General features: G+C 43.5%; 1 protein-coding gene across 5 annotated transcripts in view; it reads right to left on the reverse strand.

The window, feature by feature from the left end:
• The window catches only part of DCLK1 (doublecortin like kinase 1), a 353,945-nt gene extending 335,423 nt beyond the window's left edge, over positions 1-18,522 (reverse strand). For 4 of the 5 annotated variants that reach the window (XM_047723162.1, XM_047723164.1, XM_047723163.1 and 1 more), the window contains exons 1-2: positions 18,228-18,522; positions 13,222-13,616 (exon numbers count right to left, since the gene is read on the reverse strand). In XM_047723162.1, coding sequence (XP_047579118.1) covers positions 13,222-13,597 — 376 coding nt within the window. In that variant the 5' untranslated portion in view covers positions 13,598-13,616; positions 18,228-18,522. The remainder of the gene's footprint in view (positions 1-13,221; positions 13,617-18,227) is intronic. The other variant, XM_047723161.1, reaches the window with a different exon arrangement.
• Positions 18,523-18,838: the final 316 nt, after the last annotated feature.

Consider the following 18,838-nt stretch of genomic DNA (forward strand, 5'->3'; position numbering starts at 1 on the left):
GGCACAGAGCTGCTAAAACCCTTGGAATTTCCTAAGTGATTAGAGCAATAAAGATATCTTGATATGCATAACAAGCCCCTTTCAACCACATTTTAGTTTATGTTAACAAGGAGGCCTGGAAAGCACATGAGGATAGGGGCTGGATGCCAGGGGAACCATCAGTGTGATGAGAGGGTAGAAGATTTCAGTCCACCTCCCTGACTTTAGAGAAGGGAGAGGGGCTAGTAGCTGAATCCAGTGATTTAATCACTTGTGCCTATGTAATGAAGCATCCATTAAAAAAAAAAAAAGGACAGGGTCCAGAGAGCTTCCAGTTGGTGAATATTCAATGGGAGTGGTGAGCTCAGAGAACATGGAGGCTCCAATCCCCTTCCCTAGGGCTTGCCTGATGCATCTCTTCCATCTGGCTGTTCCTAAATTATATACTTTTATAATAAACTGGTAATCCAGGAAGTAAAATGTTTTCCCAAGTTCTGTGAGCCACTCTTGCAAATTAATTGAACCAAAGGAGGGGGATCATGGGAACCTCTTATCTATTGGCCAATCCATCAGAAGCACAGGTGACCACTTGGATTTGATTGGTGGATATATGGGGAAGACCCACACACAGGTCAGAATTGGGGACCAGCATTTTAGGACCCCAAATGTGCTTTGAAAGTTTGGGATTATTTACTGTAGGTGAAGTTTAATAAGGATGGCAAGATGGAAAGATCATAGATGGTTTCAAGGAAATGGTGTAACAGTCAATTTAGAAGTAGAGCTGGGAATTACCAAACATTATGACTTACTTGCTGGTTGGTTATCATACTGCTGGTTTTGTTCCAGTTTATTCAATCCAAAAATCTTTGTGTTAAGACTGATTCTCAACTTGAAATTTAATAGTCTGGGTGTCCAAGACATCCCAACAAATAGAGAGCTGCAGAAGAAGCATCTGTCTGGATTTCTGCAGCATTTATAAAAGTCAAAAAACTAGTATCTGCTTTTAGGCAGAGATAAAAATCAAGAAAATGACAGTTAAAAAGAAAAAAAAAGGAAATAAAGCATGATATTATGTTTGGATCCAACCAATGTTTACTAAAATAACAGAATATGTTAATTTCTTCCCTGAAAGATCTAAGTATTTTGGGGATCTTGGAGAAATGGAGTGATTTCTGTGTAAGCATATTAGATTATTTTTGAGATCCTGAAGTTTCTATGTTTTACTTTGTTTTCAAAAAAATTACACAAGCATTTGTAAACTTATTATATTGCTACTGTTCAAAATACAGAAAAAAATGTTTTCTAACAAAGTTTATTATTTCAAAACCTGTAAAGTTAATTCTATTTGGCCATCAGCTCCCATTATGAAATTAAAGGATTTCCACTTAAAGGAAATTATCTAAGTCACTACTGAAAACTTCCAGGAATGTGATACCAGCTTCCTGGTTGACCAGGCCTATAATGAATGAGCTAGGAAGGTATCCTTCCACAAGATCACATATTAGGAGATTCTAGAAGCTTGCTCTATTTTCCCCTTACTGCTGGAGCTTTTTCTTTGGCTCAGGGTGGGACTTGTAAATGTCCTATATAACATCACTTGACCTCAGTCTGAAAATGACCTAATCTCTGGTTGCTACTTCCTCTAGGACTTCTTTAAGTTCCAAATGTGGCATATTCAGAAGAATCTTAGCTGAGAGATACCTATAAAAATTTCATTTTCCAGGTAATAAAGTTTCTCATTAAAAGTTGTAGACTTGGGGTGCCTGGGTGGCTCAGTGGGTTAAAGCCTCTGCCTTTAGCTCAAGTCATGATCCCAGCGTCCTGGGATCAAGCCCCGAATTGGGCTCTCTGCTTGGCGGGAAGCCTGCTTCCTCCTCTCTCTCTGCCTACTTGTGATCTCTGTCTCTCAAATAAATAAATAAATAATCTTTAAAAAAAAAAAAAAGCTGCAGACTTAAAATTTACTAGTGTGAATTATAGTAAAAAAGTGGTAAAGACTCAAATATATATTGAGACCTCTGAAAATACACTGAGTAAAACTACATGAATATATTATTAACAGAACAAAATATAAAGTTGTCTTCTGGATATTATATTTAATGAGCCTACCTCAAATATATACGACATTTCATAATCTATCTAAAAGGCACTGATTTAAGAAGAAGATTTTGATAGTGCTATTAAAGGCAAGAGAAAAGATTCCTCAAAGGCACTTTGGATCATTCTTCCATGGAATTCTTTTATAATATCATAGTACATAAAAATAAGCTTCCAGAAAATAAAATTTGAATGTGTATGCCATACCTACAGAAAATGTCAAGTTCTCAAATTCAAAGCAACAGAAAAATAACATTAAAAAAATGAGAGATCCAAATTTTTAAATTTAAAAAGTATTCTGAAAAGTAGAGAAACTAAAATAAAAAGGCAAAAACAGACTGAGGATCTACACAGAACAACGGGTTACTATACTGGGCAAAGCTTGTTATAATTTACAAAAATACAGGGTACCAAAATATATGACAAAAGATAAAGACAAAATATATAGAAACTAGAATATATTACTAGTGCCATTAAAATCAGTAAAAACCTTTTTTGAAAGCAACATGGCCAACTGTATTTGGAACCATGAAAATGTATATTCTCATTGTTAAAACTTTCTCCTAGTGACATAACAGAATAACAAATAACAAAACTGCAAAAAATTTAAAAATTAAAAAAACATTTTAATAAAATAAAATTAAAAAACAACAAAACTGCAACAAGCACATACAGCATTAGCCATGAAAACTAAAAAGTAACTACAAACTCCTAAATCTTCAATAGGAGGTACAAAATCTGAATTTTAACTCCCACTCTGGGAGTTAAAAGACTCCTAAGTCATGAGCTTGTCTTCAAAAGAGCTTAGAAACCAAGATGTGTATATGAAAAGACTTCACCACAAGGCAGTAAGTGAGAATTGCTAAGTAAGGGGTCCGGCAACCCTAACTCAGGAGAGAAGGAAATCACTTCCCACTTCCCACTGAGCAATCAATAAAGAAGAAATGGAATTCATGCTGGCCTTGGAAGTGAGGGTAAGATTTTTCATTAGCAGAAAAGAAAGAGGACAGCAATTCAGATAAAAATAAAATAAAAATATTCTCTATCACACGGTACAGTAAAGAGACAGTCTGAGAGATATTACTATGTCTTTCTCAAAAAATAAAATAAAAATGTTTCCATGGACAAACAAGTTAGAGTAAGACTGTGGTAGGGTCCAAGGTCAAAGCTTTTGTGCATGATCAGAACCAGGATTCAGAACGCTTGCACTGGCTTCCGTGTAAAGGGAGGGCTGAAGGTAGGATGTGGGAAGAGAGAAGATGAGAAAGCTAGTATAACAGACCAGGAGAGGAGATGGAGAATTGAGCTTTACATATGTGCATCAGGAGCAGAGAGGAGTGGGCACAATAAGGAGTACTTAGCAGATAGAATCAGTTGACTAGATGGTAGAATGGCAACTATCTAGATGTGGGAACCAAGGGAATCTGAGTCAAAATGACAAAAATGAAATGATGACATCAGAACTTCCATTTTGTTGACTTTTCATATACCACCATACGTAGAATAAGAAGGGAACCAGGTTTGGATCTGATGGTAAGGGAAGATACTAATTTGGTTGTGCGCATACTAAATTTGAAGTTCCTAGGAGCCAATTAGTTGGAAATTTCCAGCAAGCAGTTAGAAATATAAGCCTGGAGTTTGGAGGGTGATGCATATGGCAGCTGCAGAGATGCAACCGAAGAAAACACTCTGGGAGACATGCCCGATTGGACAAGAAAAAATGCAGAGCAACACCAGTCTCTAAAGAGTGCCCAGAGATGGAGGAGCCAGTGAAAGGAATGAAGAGAAATCAGGTGCCTGATGCCTTAGAAATGGAAAGGTAAGTGTGTGACTGGAAGAGATTCAGATGTGAGCATCCAATGATCCAGTTTCAGCAATGATGATAAGGATTCCTAAGAGATCACTGGTGTGGCCACTAAAAGACCACGTGTGGCCCTATAATGGCCACTTCAGTTGGGTAGTGATGCTGGCTCGCCTTCGTTAATTCACTCATCCGTTCTTCCATCCGTTCATTCTCTTTCCTCTTTCTTCCCACAATATTTATTGCATACTTACAACTACCACGCTAGGCGGTGAGGACTCCAATGGCTCCCTGACTTGCAAAGACTTTGGTAAAAATTAAGTAAGTATAGTATAATGTCATGATGCTAATCAAGGAGTTGAAGTATGATTGGAAGCTACACAACTAGAGACAGCATAAAAGATATTTCTAATCACAGGAGACCTCTGGGTTTGACAGGTCAGAAAGACCAAGGCAAGAATTTTTTAGATTGTGGGAGATTTGTGTCTCTGTAGGCTGAGGGATGAGGATAGAGACGCCATTGGCAGAAGAAGTTATGTTAATGTCTGCCATGTAGCAGATCCTGTTCTAACCCATGCTGTTTAACCTGTAATCCTCAACACAATCCTATGAGCTAAGTATTAATACACCACTTATCACAGGGCACAATGAGGTACAGAGACAGAGGCAGCTGGCTCAAGGTCACATGGCTAGCAAAGGCTGAGCTAGGATTCAAAGGCAGCTTGGCTGACTCCAGAGCCATAACTTAACCATGACATTACGTACCTTCAGGAGAGCACCATCTACTGCCCTACCAGGAGAGAAGGGGAGCCTGGAGAGATGGGAGAGCTCAAGCAAAGAATGCAGCTGAGCTCACTGCTAAGTCTCTCAGTGGGTAATGGGAGAAATGGACAAAATTGAAGGAGCAGGAAGGAGCAGGGTCACTGAGAGAAATCCCTTAAAGACTGGGGGCTGTGTTCTACAACTAAGTGGAAAGCCACTATGAAGCAAACATATGGCACAAAGGAGTCTGTCTGTGGCCAGGGTTATAGGCAACAAAACTGGTTTAAAAACTACCATCTGGGACACATGTGTGTCCTAAAGGATCTGACCTAAGACAGACTCTGGAATGGAAAAGCAGGGACAAATACAGGTTGCATAAATAAGAGAAAAGCAAATTGTCAAAGAGAAACTAAGATATGTATTTTCAGTTTACGAGCCGATTGCAATAGTGCAGGGAAGAGAAGACAAGACTCAAGTGGTAGGAATATGAAGAGTTATTATTGAATTTTTTAAACATTCTTGCATCTTTTGGGGTGCCTGGGTGGCTCAGTGGGTTAAAGCCTCTGCCTTCGGCTCAGGTCATGATCCCAGGATCCTGGGATCGAGCCCCACATCAGGCTCTCTGCTCAGCGGGGAGCCTGCTTCCCTTCCTCTCTCTCTGACTGCCTTTCTGCCTACTTGTGATCTCTGTCTGTCATATAAATAAATAAAAATCTTAAAAAAAAAAACAAAAACATTCTTGCATCTTCAAATTTTCTACAATGCTCACTGTATAAGAATGTATCACCCCTGCAGTAAAAAATACTAGCGTTGCTAAAACACTGATGAGAACTTGAAAACTATAACACTGATGGTGGAGAGGACAGATGGAAGAAATGTCTTAAGCAGGACCAGCACAATTTAGTGACAGCTTTGGTTTGACAGGTGAAGGGAAAGAGAAGTCAAGAGGGATGTTAGGTTAGATGGCGACACCATTTAACAAGATCCGGAATATGAGAAGAGGAATGAATTCTGGGTAGTGGAAAAGAATGAGAATGAGAATGAGGTCATATTTTTTTTTAAAGATTTTTTATTTATTTATTTGAGAGAGAGAGAGAGAGAGAATGAGAGAGAGAGCATGAGAGGAGAGAGGTTGGCGGGAGAAGCAGACTCCCCGCTGAGCAGGGAGCCCGATGCGGGACTCGATCCCGGGACTCCAGGATCATGACCTGAGCCGAAGGCAGTTGGTTGCTCAACCAACTGAGCCACCCAGGCACCCGAATGAGGTCATATTTATGCTGGCTGAGTTAGAAAGGACTGAGGACTAGAGTATCAGTTAAGTATATCCAGGTGGTAGGAGTGAAGAAGAAAGGTTTTATTACTATTTGGAAGAAATGGGCCTTAAAAGGGTGGTTAAAATAATAAGAGTTGATGACATCACAGTAGCTCCAAAGACAGGAAAAGTAGAGCACATCTATGTTTAAGGATGAGACAAGTAAAGAGGGAAATAGAAATTCACCATTCGAACAGCGCCACAGTGATTGCTATAGGCAAACCCACCAGGAAATGCCAAAATTCATGGGCAAAATTGAAGGAGAAACAAGATATTCACATAGTCTCAAAGTTTCTCCCCCAAATATGTATTCCTTGCAAATGGGGAAAATAGTAACTTCAGCGTGAAGGTAAGTGGCAGACACCATCTTTACCAACTGATCATGGCTAATCTGTCCAGTAATAAGACACGGCAACACCCTGTACCCTGAAATGATGCACCAAAGGGAACATAGCATCATTTCTGTGGAATTCTGGCCACAAATACCAAACTTTAATCTAGTCATCAGCTACACCCAAATTGAAGGACATTCTCTGACTGACCAAAATTTCATTTCTCTTCAAAATGGCCAAGTCATTAGAGACAAGGAAAGAATGAAGAACGGTCACAGCTTGGCAGACAAAAAGAAGACAGAACAGCTGAATGCAACATGTGATTCTGGAACCAAAAAAAAAGGCCAGTAGGGGGGAAACTGATGAAAGCTGAAAAAAAGCCTGCAGTTACTACCATTGTTCCAAAGGTAACATCTATTTTTGATCATTGTGTGATGGTTATGTATGATGTTCCATGGTGGGAAGGGCATATGAGAACTTCTTATTTTTATAACACTTCTAATAAGTCCACATTAGTTTCAAAATATAAACTTTTAAAAATGAGGAAGTAGCCTAGAAAAAAGTTTAACTTGAACCCCTACCTCACACACTGTACTAATATGACATTCAACAGAATACTTTTTTAAGTGAAAACATAAAAACACTAGAAGAAAATGAGGGAAACACCTTTATAATCTCAGAGTACGACCCAGGAGGCATGAAAATCATATCATGGGGCGCCTGGGTGTGCTCAGTGGGTTAAGCCTCTGCCTTCAGCTCAGGTCATGGTCTCAGGGTCCTGGGATCGAGCCCCACATCGGGGTCTGCTCAGTGGGGAGCCTGCTTCCCCCTCTCCCCCTGCCTGCCTCTCTGCCTACTTGTGATCTCTCTCCCTCTCTCTCCATCTCTGTCAAATAAACAAATAAACTTAAAAAAAAAAAAAAAAAAGAAAATCATACCATAAAAGAAAAGGCTGATACATTTCATTATTTCAACTTTTTTCAATCTGCATGGCAAAAAACATAACAAACAACATCACTAGATAAAGAACAATCCAGGAAAGAAAACTTTCAATTAATATCCCAAAAAGCTAATATCTCTAAAAGAAAAAAAAATCTTATAAGTCAATTAAAAAAAAAAACCCAATCTCGTAGAAAAAAGGTCAAAAACTCTGAAGAAACAAAACATAGAAAAAGAAATACCAATGCAATTTTAATTGTATGAAAAGATGAAAATTAAAACTTTAAGTGGATACATGCTCTTCTTTTCATAATAGGTTGGCAAGTAGCAAAACATTAGACAAAACACTGTCTTGTTGAGGGTATAGGAAAACAGCCCATCTCATATGTTACTGATGGGAGTATAAACTGGTACCACACCTATGAAGATCTGCCACAGCTCTTAAGAATCTAATGCTTATACCTCTCTATCCAGCAATATGACTTCTGGGAATTTGTCCTTCAAAGATTCTCCTACATGGGTAGAAAACTCAAATCCAAGGATATTCACTGCAAAATTGTGTCTTATAACAAAGATTGGTCACAACCTATCAATAAAAGCCCATCGATAAAAGATAGGTAAATAAGCAAGAATATGTTTATATGAAGGAATACTAAGAAGTCAATAAAAAGGACACTAGTTCTAGCTGTATGATAGGATGTATTGTTAAGTGCACAAAGCAAGGCACAGAACTGTAAGTACGGTAAGTTACATCCTGGGCATACGATAGGTATATCCTTAACAGGAGCTGGTATCTTTAGGCTGATACTCGAAAACAACAACAACAACAAAACAAGTAAACTATTTGCCTGAGGGGAGCCTTAGAGAGAGTATGCATTAGAGTCATTCCAGAATTCATTTAAAACTTTTACCACCATAGGAAGAGACACAGAAGAAGCCAGTGAATTACAGAAAGAAATCGATGAAACCACATCAAGGGGAAGAAATATTGCCAGGAGAACTGGGTGACCGGAAATTGTGGCTAGAGATTCCCTAACTGTGGGGCGAAGTGTGGCGTTGTTCCTGAGAGGTTAACTCTGGTGAGGACTTGGGAACAGCCCTAACACTTCAGCTCTGGGGGTATCTGGGTGGCTCAGTGGGTTAAGCCTCTGCCTGCGGCTCAGGTCATGATCTCAGGGTCCTGGGATCGAGCGCCGCATTGGGGTCTCTACCCCTCAGGGAGCCTGCTTCCTCCTCTCTCTCTGCCTGCCTCTCTGCCTAATTGTAATCTCTCTGTGTGTGTGTCAAATAAATAAATAAAACCTTTAAAAACAAAACAAAACAAAACACTCCAGCTCCAGACAGTGTCCACAGTAAAGGGGGGCAAGTCAAGGTTTAGGAGAGCTGAGAAAGAAAGGGACTCACTACTAATACAGACAGAACTGACATACAAATCAACTTATTTATATCTAGGAGACAACACACCTGAATAGCATTGATGTTACTGCTGACAGGAAATACCCTAGCCCTCTCATACTTACATTCACACAAGATGTTAAAAGAATGCCTGTTTAGGGACGCCTGGGTGGCTCAGTTGGTTAAGCCGCTGCCTTTGGATCTGGTCATGATCCCGGGGTCCTGGGATCAAGTCCCGCATCGGGCTCCTTGCTCGGCGGGGTGCCTGCTTCTCTCGCTGCCTATGCCTGCCTCTCTGCCTGCTTGTGTGTACTCTCTCTCTCTCTCTCTGGTAAATAAATAAAATCTTTAAAAAAAAAAAAAAGAATGCCTGTTTAAGACAGCAAATAGATTCGTGGCTTGCAGGAGCTAGGTGGCGATGAAACAGTAGAGTACAGAGGATTTTTAGGGCAATAAAACTATTCTGGATGATACCACAATGGTACATACATGTCATTACACTGTTGTCCAAAACCCACAGAACACACGAGACCAAGAGCGAGCCCAAACGTAAACTCTGGACTTCCGGTGCTAATGAAGAGTCAGTGCAGCTTCATCACACCTGTGCCCCTCTGATGACACTGGGAGAGGCTGGTCATGTGTTGAGGGAAGGGGTAAATGGGAAACCTTGGTACCTTCTGCTCAGTTTTGCTGTGAACCTAAAACTAAACTAAAAATAAAGCCTATTTTGGGGCGCCTGGGTGGCTCAGTGGGTTAAAGCCTCTGCAGTCGGCTCAGGTCATGATCCCAGGGTCCTGGGATGGAGCCCCGCATCGGGCTCTCTGCTCAGCAGGGAGCCTGCTTCCTCCTCTCTCTCTCTCTGCCTACTTGTGATCTGTTAAATAAATAAATAAATAAAATCTTTAAAAATAAATAAATAAATAAAAATGTAAAAAAAATAAAAATAAAGCCTATTTCAAAGTGGGGGGGCGTGGATGGCTCACCCCCAACACAGACCTCACTGAGCCTTCAGCATCTGATTGAAACAAAATCAGTCAATGCTTGGGATTCCCAGGACATCTTTCTCCCAAGAGTTTAAAGGTTTTAAAGTTATTTCTTCATTTACCCTTCACAACATTTACATACCTACAGTGGAACATAAATAGTGTAAAATTGGGGAAAAAAGAGGCAATATTGGGAAAATGAGGCCAAGTCTCAAGGTGAACCACTTGCAGAAATAGGACTGCAATTCCACTTTCCTTATTAATTATCCTGACTTCTTTAATGTATTAAGGCCATTTGGAAAGCAAATAATTAAAACTGCTAATCCATTGTCTGCTCTTGCATATGTGTGTGCGTGTCTGTGTGGGTATACATACATGCATAAAGAGACACACTTATTATAATCATGCACACACAGACATATACACACTCACTCATACATTTACACTTGACAGCTCTACCAATGAGCTGAAACCAAATTTAGGCATAATAATCTGTGGGTAATAATAACAGTGCAAATGACCGTGCAACTGTTACAAATAAAGAAACTCACATATGTCGTTGTAATTCAGAATTTGGAGTCTGAGGTAAGTGAGAAAGAACAAACTTAAAAAAAAAATTACAAGTCAAATACACTTTTCACTGCATCCACTAAAAGGATTTAATTTAAAATGCAAACATCAGCATATTGGAAAGGGAAATGAGAAGCTAATAACATGCATTGACGTTTACATAAAATTAGTATGTAAAGTGAGAGATATGAACCTAATGATGAATATGAAGCAACTGTTTGCATTTTAACAGACTAAGCAAAAATGTAATTGACAAAGAGGCCAATCTAAATGAATTTCCAGCTACTTCAACACCAAGTGCAGCTGCATGCTGTCAGAATTATAAATGAGGAAAAAAATCTGTTTAAACTGGATTTCTTTAAAAAAAACACAGCCAATTGGGCGCCTGGGTGGCTCAGTGGGTTAAGCCGCTGCCTTCGGCTCAGGTCATGATCTCAGGGTCCTGGGATCGAGTCCCGCATCGGGCTCTCTGCTCAGCAGGGAGCCTTCTTCCCTCTCTCTCTCTGCCTGCCTCTCTGTCTACTTGTGATCTCTCTCTGTCAAATAAATAAATAAAATCTTAAAAAAAAAAACAACACACAGCCAATATGTGAACTTACACATTGTACTTAAGTTATCACTCATTCAATCAGAAAAAAGCACTTTTTTTTCCCAAAAAGTCATTTTTTTGAACATCAGAATTGTCAATAGGCAGTTGCTTCATATTGATTGGAGAGAAAAGTATTTGGAGGTAAATGAAAATATTAAGGTGTTTCTGGGAGTCGTAGCTATAGCTGTCATTCCTGGAATTAAGTCAAGGTTAAAAACATCTGTTTTCAAGAATAATCTAATACTATAAAATTTCATTTAAAAGCCACTAAGAATACCCCACTTGGTATCTTATCAGTGGCAGTTATGAGCTTGAGCTCTGGCACCAGCCTTGCTGGGTTCAAATCCTAACTCTATCACTTCCTGCTGTGTGACTTTGAGCAGGTCACTTAACCACACTGCGCCTTTCTTTTCTCATCACAGTATAAGGATGGTCACCGTACCTAGCTCCTAGGGTCATTGTGTGAACTAAACATATTCATATATGCAAGACACAAGCTCTGTGACCGTGAGCTGTCATTATTCTCCTCAGGATGGCAGTCTCTTAGAGCAGGCATTATATGGTGTTAAGAAAACCGAAAAAGAAGATGGTAACAAGCACGCCATGATGTTGCTGATCCTTGTGTGTAGACAACCATTGTTTCCCACCCCGCACACCCTCTCCTGGGTGGACAGGAACCATGGGAATATCTCCGGCCACTTCTCAGTAAAGACCCGCTCTGGCCGGAAAATTGATAGAAAGACACAGCCCCGCCCCTTAGATGCCGCACAAGTGACTCCAGAACAGAGTGAGAAGGCAAGCCCAGCTGCCTTACAATGCGCTGGGAGATCTTGGCATATTTTGTTCTCTACTTCCATCAGTCCTCAAAGGGATGGTTTGGTGAATGATCGTGCACCTGACTTTGCATTTCATCTTTATCCAGGCTCCTCAGAATAGCCCACCAAATGTTTTATTTATCCCGGTATTTTCCAAGGTCAGGAAAAGGGCAGAGCACAAAAATCAAAGCTAATGCAGAAAGATTTCATGTGCATTCTTCCCCTTTAATTTACTGAAAGTGCCAACATCTGAATAGAAGGAAAAAGGCCAAGTCTACAGGCATCTTGGCAGGGTGACGAATCATTGAAAAGAGATGTGAATTCCCACATAATAAACACACCAAAGCCAGGCTCTCCACACCCTCTCAAGTCCCGTCATACTGTGACTGGACTGGCATCCCTGCCAAGGAATAAAGGGAAGGAAAATGGGAGAAAGACACAAGACTCCCTTCGCCTTGAATCACATACAAACCCTGGTTCCACAGAGGGACAAGAGGGTTCGCCTATGTGTGGTCAGGACCAAGGATCCCCAAACTCCACGGGACCCTGAAAGGGATGCTTCCTGCTACCTGCACGAGAGAGGGAGGACATGATGTGCGTGGCATTCCTCCAGGATCTAGGTAGACAACAGGCCCGGGCACATGTATGTGGAGTAAAGAGGAACTGAGGGTGAAGTCAGGCACTCCCCACACTCTAAGTTCCTTTCCCATGCTCCTCTGTGCTAGAGTTACTACGTCGTGACCCGAACACCTCTGACTTAGGAACTCCTACTCTCCAAAGAGGATGAGCCAACCTCATTTACACCTTAGCATGAATTCAACCCATTCTCTCTCTCCACATCATTTTACTCTACTTATGATTTCTAAGATGATTAGAGCTTTCTGTGCCATTCAAATGGGGCTGGTTCTGAAGCGGTCTACATCCTCTGCTGGTACAAGACAGCAGGTCTCACCTGTGGACTCAAACAGTCCCTTTCCACATGAAATGGCTAAAATAGATAGTTTTTCGACTTTGAAAAACAATACAGTGAACAGATTAATGCCTTTATATCTTCAAATACCACAGAAAGACAACAATCCTTTGAACTTCAAAGGAAGCACCACCTTGGAAAGAAATGCCAGAAAACCTAATTTCTAGTCCAGTATCAACACACCCTCACCCCATAACCACAGACGTGTCACTCGAAGTTTCTGGGCCTCAGTCTCCGGTGACAGAATTAATGGGTTCAATACCTATACAAGGTTCCTTTCCACTCGGAAATTTCACAAACCATTGGTTATTTTCAGTTCAAGTAATTTCAGACACCATGACAGCAAAAGCTCATGTGAAATGAACTGAACAATGTAATTAAAGGGACTTTTAAAATGTATTAGGAGAATGACAAAAGGAATAGAGAATGCTAGAGAATTAAGACACTTTTCCCCTCAGTCTGTTCTTATAAGATGCCCAACTTAATACCATTAGTGGGGTTTTTTTTTCTCTTTCCACACCACAGTATAGCCAAGTGAACTCCCAAATGTGTGAACAATCAGGATCACGGCCTTTGGCTGAACGCTGCCTCTGAGAGATCAACTGAGGGCAGGTGCCTAGAACAGGTGGAAAAAATGAGAACATATCCTCCAGGGTCCCTTGGGAGTGAGCGCTCACCTTCCACCAGTTGGTCCAGGCTGGAAATCTTCTTGAGCCCATCGATGGTATAGATCGTTCTCACTCCCTGGGGCAAATTCACGTTATCCGATAGAGTTCGGGTCAAATCAGCCAGCAGGGCCTCAAAAGATCGGAAGCGGTCTGGGGAGATGGCATACACAATCCCTTTGAAGTATCTATCTCCGTTTCGATAGAAACGAACTTTCTTGGCCTTCTTCTCGGAGCTGAGGGTCTGCAGCGTGCGGGTTCGGTAGAAGCTGCAGTGGGCACTGTGCGTTGGGCTGGGCAGCCCGTTCACCCGCGACCCTCTGCTGTATCTCTGAGCCTTATCCCGCTCGTCAAAGTGCTCCAGCTCCATGTCTCTGCCGAAGGACATGACGGAGTTAAAGTGGAACCTGGGAGGCACAGAAAGGGGGGAAGAAAAAACAGAGACACATACTGATGTTATTTTAAGATCATGGTTTGAAAGGCTCGGCTCAAGAACAGCTGGTGGAAATACGGCCGTAATCGATGATATATTTAATGCGCGTGATCAAGTTGGAAGAGAAGGAAGAGGTAGAAGACGCAGCTCTGTGCAAAGAGCCTATCAGTCAACCCCCGTTTAGTTAGAAACAGCTCCTATGTAGGGACCACCGACCCCTCTCGGGCTCTGAACAGCTGTTACTTCCCAGTCACAGCAAACCTTTCCAAGTCGTAATAGCCCTATTGACAGAGGAAGAAAACAAGGCATGGAAAAACTTCTCCAAGTCATACCATCGAGAAATGCTTGAACCAAGACCTCCCACCCAGGTTTGCTTGACTCCCAAGTCCAGACCTCCCTACAGTGTGCTCACTCTGGTGGCAGATGGAAGATAAGCTTTCATATTACCATAGGGCTGATGATAGGACATGGTGGTGGGCCGAGAACCAAAAGGGGGGGGGTCAGCATTTAACAGATTAAAAACGGTTCACGAAGTTTTGTGCTCCCCCTTGCCAGATGGAGAGCCAACTGAATCAATCCCCAGGTTCCACCAACTTAAGACTTTCCAACATATTCACATATTCGATAACAGCTTTTTTAAAAATGATTTCACCATAACTCATTTGCTTACATTTCGTGCCTCGGATAAGCTGGGTTAAAAAAAGCAGAAAAAGGTTGCGGAGGAAGAAGAAAAAGAACAGAAGGGATAAAAGTTACTTTTGGGGATGGCTCTACCTTTCCTTCCACTCTATTTTCATGGCTGAGGGAATTGAGGCTTTAGAGATGTTGATCAAGTACATTTCTCAAGGTTAGTACAGTATCAAGTTTGGATCAACATATTTAAAGACTCGCTTCTTCAACTACACATAGGAACGCCAGTCATATCTACCTCTTAATTAATATTAAGTGTGGTTACATGAAGCACTGGAGAGAGTGTCAAGCATGTATTAAGTATTAATGTTTTTTATTAATAAGATCTGCTTTTCTGTTCTTAACTCTGTCACAGAAAGAACTAGTAGGAATTGAATCTCCCCCTTCTGGTAAGGAAAGCTCCTTGGGAGTCTGCTGATTTTCATCTCACGACCCTTCTGAAAGATATGCTTGCTCCCCCATGGTCCCCATTGGACTTTCTATAGAGCCCTGTCATCAGCAAGCTGCCTGTGGGATCAATGCATCCTTGCTAAGGGGTTAGGTGAGAAAGGCTTGTGATGTTGACCCTTGCAGGGGATCCGGATTTTAACAGGTCAATCTAGAAAGCATTCAAAGGAAAGAAGTTTTGATGACAAAATTTCCGGCATGGTGAAATACAATATAAGTGAAACAGAAAATATGGGGCAAGAACCTTATGAGTGCTCCCCAAATCCCACCACATAGATGATGCTGCCTTTCTGAAGGTCAGTCCAAACTAACCAAAAGTACTGCCAAGCCTCCCTGACCTTTCCTTGACCCTCAGTAGACTAACGTCTGATCCATTCAGAGTGGCTCAAAGTTCATGTTTAAAAGCACTGCTAGAGATTGTGTACTCCTGAAATGAAGTGGAAGAAGTTAGAGTTTATTGAATGTCTATGGCATGCCTGACACTATTATTCAGCAATCAATTGTGTAATATGCTAACAATTCCCTTCTAACCCTCACAACAATCCAGTGAGGTCAGTAATAATATTATGACTGAAGGCAAGTATGGGATAGAGGTAGGGTCCCAGAGTCATAATTGAGGGAGCTGGGATTTGAAAGTAGGTTTACTCTGAGTCTGAAGCTGGCGCTCCCATCTTTCTGCCCCATGTGCTTTGTCTTAGAGGCCAGACTCCCTGAGACCTTCCCTAGACCCCTTCCCCATAAAAGTACGGGTTTTTAAAGCCCTGACTCTTAACCAGGCCTGTGACCTTGAGGAGGCTACTTAACTGAGAAAGTCTTCCTCTGCAAACAGAGGGGACTGTGGTCACCAGGCCAGGCCAATAAGGTCTTCACTTGCTCATCATTATACTGCTGACCCCGGGGTGGGGGGGGGACCTCAAACCTGGACCGATTATTAGTTCAGTGTATTTTTTTTCCTCCAAGCATGAAAACTACCTCATGTCTCTTAATAACTCATAATAGCCTAAATTTGTATTTTCCAGAAAAAGTGATACCATACATAGGTAGATAGGAACTAGTTTCATTGATTTTGAAGTTGGATAACTTCAAAACAGTGATCCAGTTCCTCAGGCAGCTACTAACTGAATAACAGAACCAATATTTTGCCCATGGTATCATTGCTCCCACTTTTTTTCTTAATCTCCTCCTAACATGAGCTGTTTTGTCTTCTAAAAGGGGTGTGTGGGGGAGGGAGGTGTACTCATACCACCTCACTAAGCTCTTCAAACTTCACATATTATGAAGGCCAGGTTGGCTTTTGAAGCTTCTGTTTTATTTTTAAAGGCAGTAAGCAATCTTACAACCTGAGGGGTTTCCTCTCAAATCTATATGAACCAAGGGACAACAGGTAGGACCATAGCAAAGGGTGGCACAACAGTGTCAGCAGAGAGTGCCAATATAGTGTGAAGGGGCTTTTATCGATTCACAACTTGCAAAAGGCAAATAATGTAGGCATTCCCTAGAGGAATCAGACTTCTGGAACCAAGAGTTCTACCCCCAAAGGTGGGGGGAGGAGTCAATTTTAAAATAGACAAAAGTTGATTTTGTTTTGTGTATTTCCTCAAACTTGATCATATGTTTAACCAGGACAAGCACATCTCTGACTTCCCTTCACTGAGCCTGCCCAAAAGTAAGTAATGATGCTGGGGACAAAGAAAAACCACACTCAAAGTGAAATCGTTTTCAAGGCTACGGCTACCACTAAAGGAATGTCAAAAACCACACTACACACCCTAATGTTCCATAATTATGTGCGACATCAAAATAGGTGTTCCTTCTCTTGCCTTGACTGGCTCAACTCTCCAGTTGGCTTAGTCACGTATTTGAACCACCAGCTCCTAGAGAAGATTCCCTGGACTTCTACAGGTTCTTGCTTTCTGCACAGGAAACCACTGAAGCACAGAGACACACATTCATGGACCATCGATGGCTAGGCGCCTGGGCACATGGGTGTCATGGTACAAAGAAGGTAACCAAAGGGCCAGAGCCACAGAGATCACAGGCGCTTGAGAGGGGAAGAAGGGGGCCCAGCTCTTATCTGAGATCTTCCTATAAACACTGCCATGCCAAGAAATCAGCATCCTCAATTGTCTTCTGTGGGATTTCTCACCATTTTGAGGAACCTCTGCGTTCATCCTTCTCTAGATAAGATATGAGTTCCTGTTTCAGAGATCTACACACACACACACACCCAAAAATAATCTGGCATAAAGATTACCACATCTAAACAGACGCTGGACCTGTAAGTCCCCAGGGATATTTTGCCAGTAGGACTAGGATGCAAGTGGATGCGCAGGCGTGGACTAAGAGGCGTGCACACACACCTTCAGAGTGCATGTACCACCGTGGACACAGACATCACAGGATGTGTGCCAATCTTTTATAATGTGCCTACATATAACCCCTCTTAAAATCCCTTCTGACCCGCCTTCATGTGACATTTAATACTTAAAAGACTGCCCTACTTTCCTTTCCAGTGGAAAGGCGATATATTTAGGAACATTCACAAAGCATATTCACGGAACACCTTGCAGTGTGGCCGCTCACCGCGTGTGCACCATAACCTGGACACACACTCACAGGTGCGGAGAGAGGGAGCCAGTTTGAATGAAACCTTTCATTTGCTCCATCTCTTACAAGCATTGGCTTTCCAAATCCAGCAGTGATTCCGCGCAAACCTGGTTTTCAAAAGCAGCCTCTTTTGTGGGGCAATGCAGGGCTGTGCATGCGCTCCCACTAGGAGGAAAATGCATTTCCTCTCCGCATGCTTTTAGCACTGCAGGTACTAATTTGTACATGAGGCAGCCTCGCTGTCCCTGAAGGAACTTGAGACCCTGCAAATGTACTTGCAACACCCACACTGCAGCCACCCACCACGCAGAGATCGCCCCATCTTCAAGCACACCACCCTCCCGGGCACACGAGAAAGCACACACACAATAAGAGGCCTGGCCCGGCCACTCCTTCTAGGCGCAGACTTGGTCCTCCCTCCGCGGCCAGTTCTGACAATGACAAACACCTCGCCCAGCTCCTCCGCCCTGGCTCTCCATTTCCACTAACAACGTGGCGAAAAGCCTGGCTGAGAGGGTGGAGGGGGGTGCGCCCTACTCCCCGTTTTAAGCCCGGTGGCACCAGACAAAAGAGGCAGGTGCCAGCAGCCCGGGAGCCGCCCGTACACACCGCCCCCGGCCGAGGCCAGTCTGGCCACCGCCGGGCAGCGCCTTTCGAGGAACGGCGGGCAGGGTGGCGGCGGCGCCGGGCCAAGGGGGGCGCCCGCCCTGCCCTGCACGCCCCGGGCTTCCTCGGCGCCCCACGGCGGCGGGAAGAGAGGACGCTGCGAGTCCCCCGGCAGGGACCCGCCCGGGCCGGCCCTGCCCGCAGCTCCCTTCCCCAGCGAAGGCAAACCACGCACCGGTCCGCGGAGAGACGCTGCCGGGGTCTTTGTGGCTGCGCTCGGGGCCGCCTCCTGGTGCTGTCCTCACCGGGCTGGGCGCGGCCGGGGCTGCGGGGCTGCGGGGCGGCGGCGGGGCCGGGGCTGGGCTGCAGCAGCTGGGGAGCGCGGGCGTCTCAGCTGCAGCCGCTAGTGCAGGGATGCGCCTCTGCCGGCTCTCATTGAAATGCGGCGCTTCGCACAGCCTCACTCCAGCCTCTCTCCGGAGGAGGGCGGCGGCGGCGGGCGCGCTCCCTTTTCTTGTGGCTCACTCTCACACGCCCTCCCCGCTCCCTCCTTCTCCTCCTCCGCGTGCGCGCTCCGGAGCCCCCGCCCTTCTTGGCAGGGCGCACCTACCACGGCTGCGCCGGGGGTCCTCCTCCTCCTCCCCCACGCCCTCTCCGACCGCCGCGACCTCCGTGCGGCCGGCCTGAACAAACCCCCCAAGCTCCCCGTTCCTTAGGAGTGGTTGTCTGGGGGTAGGGAAAGATCGGATGCGGGCCTGGGGACAGCGGAAGAGAACAGGGACGGGGCCAGGTCTGAGCCAGGAAAAGTGAGATGGGGGGATTGGTGAGAGGTGGCGCAACGGAGAG

This window comes from Lutra lutra, chromosome 3, assembly GCF_902655055.1.
Source record: "Lutra lutra chromosome 3, mLutLut1.2, whole genome shotgun sequence".
NCBI lineage: Eukaryota > Metazoa > Chordata > Mammalia > Carnivora > Mustelidae > Lutra > Lutra lutra.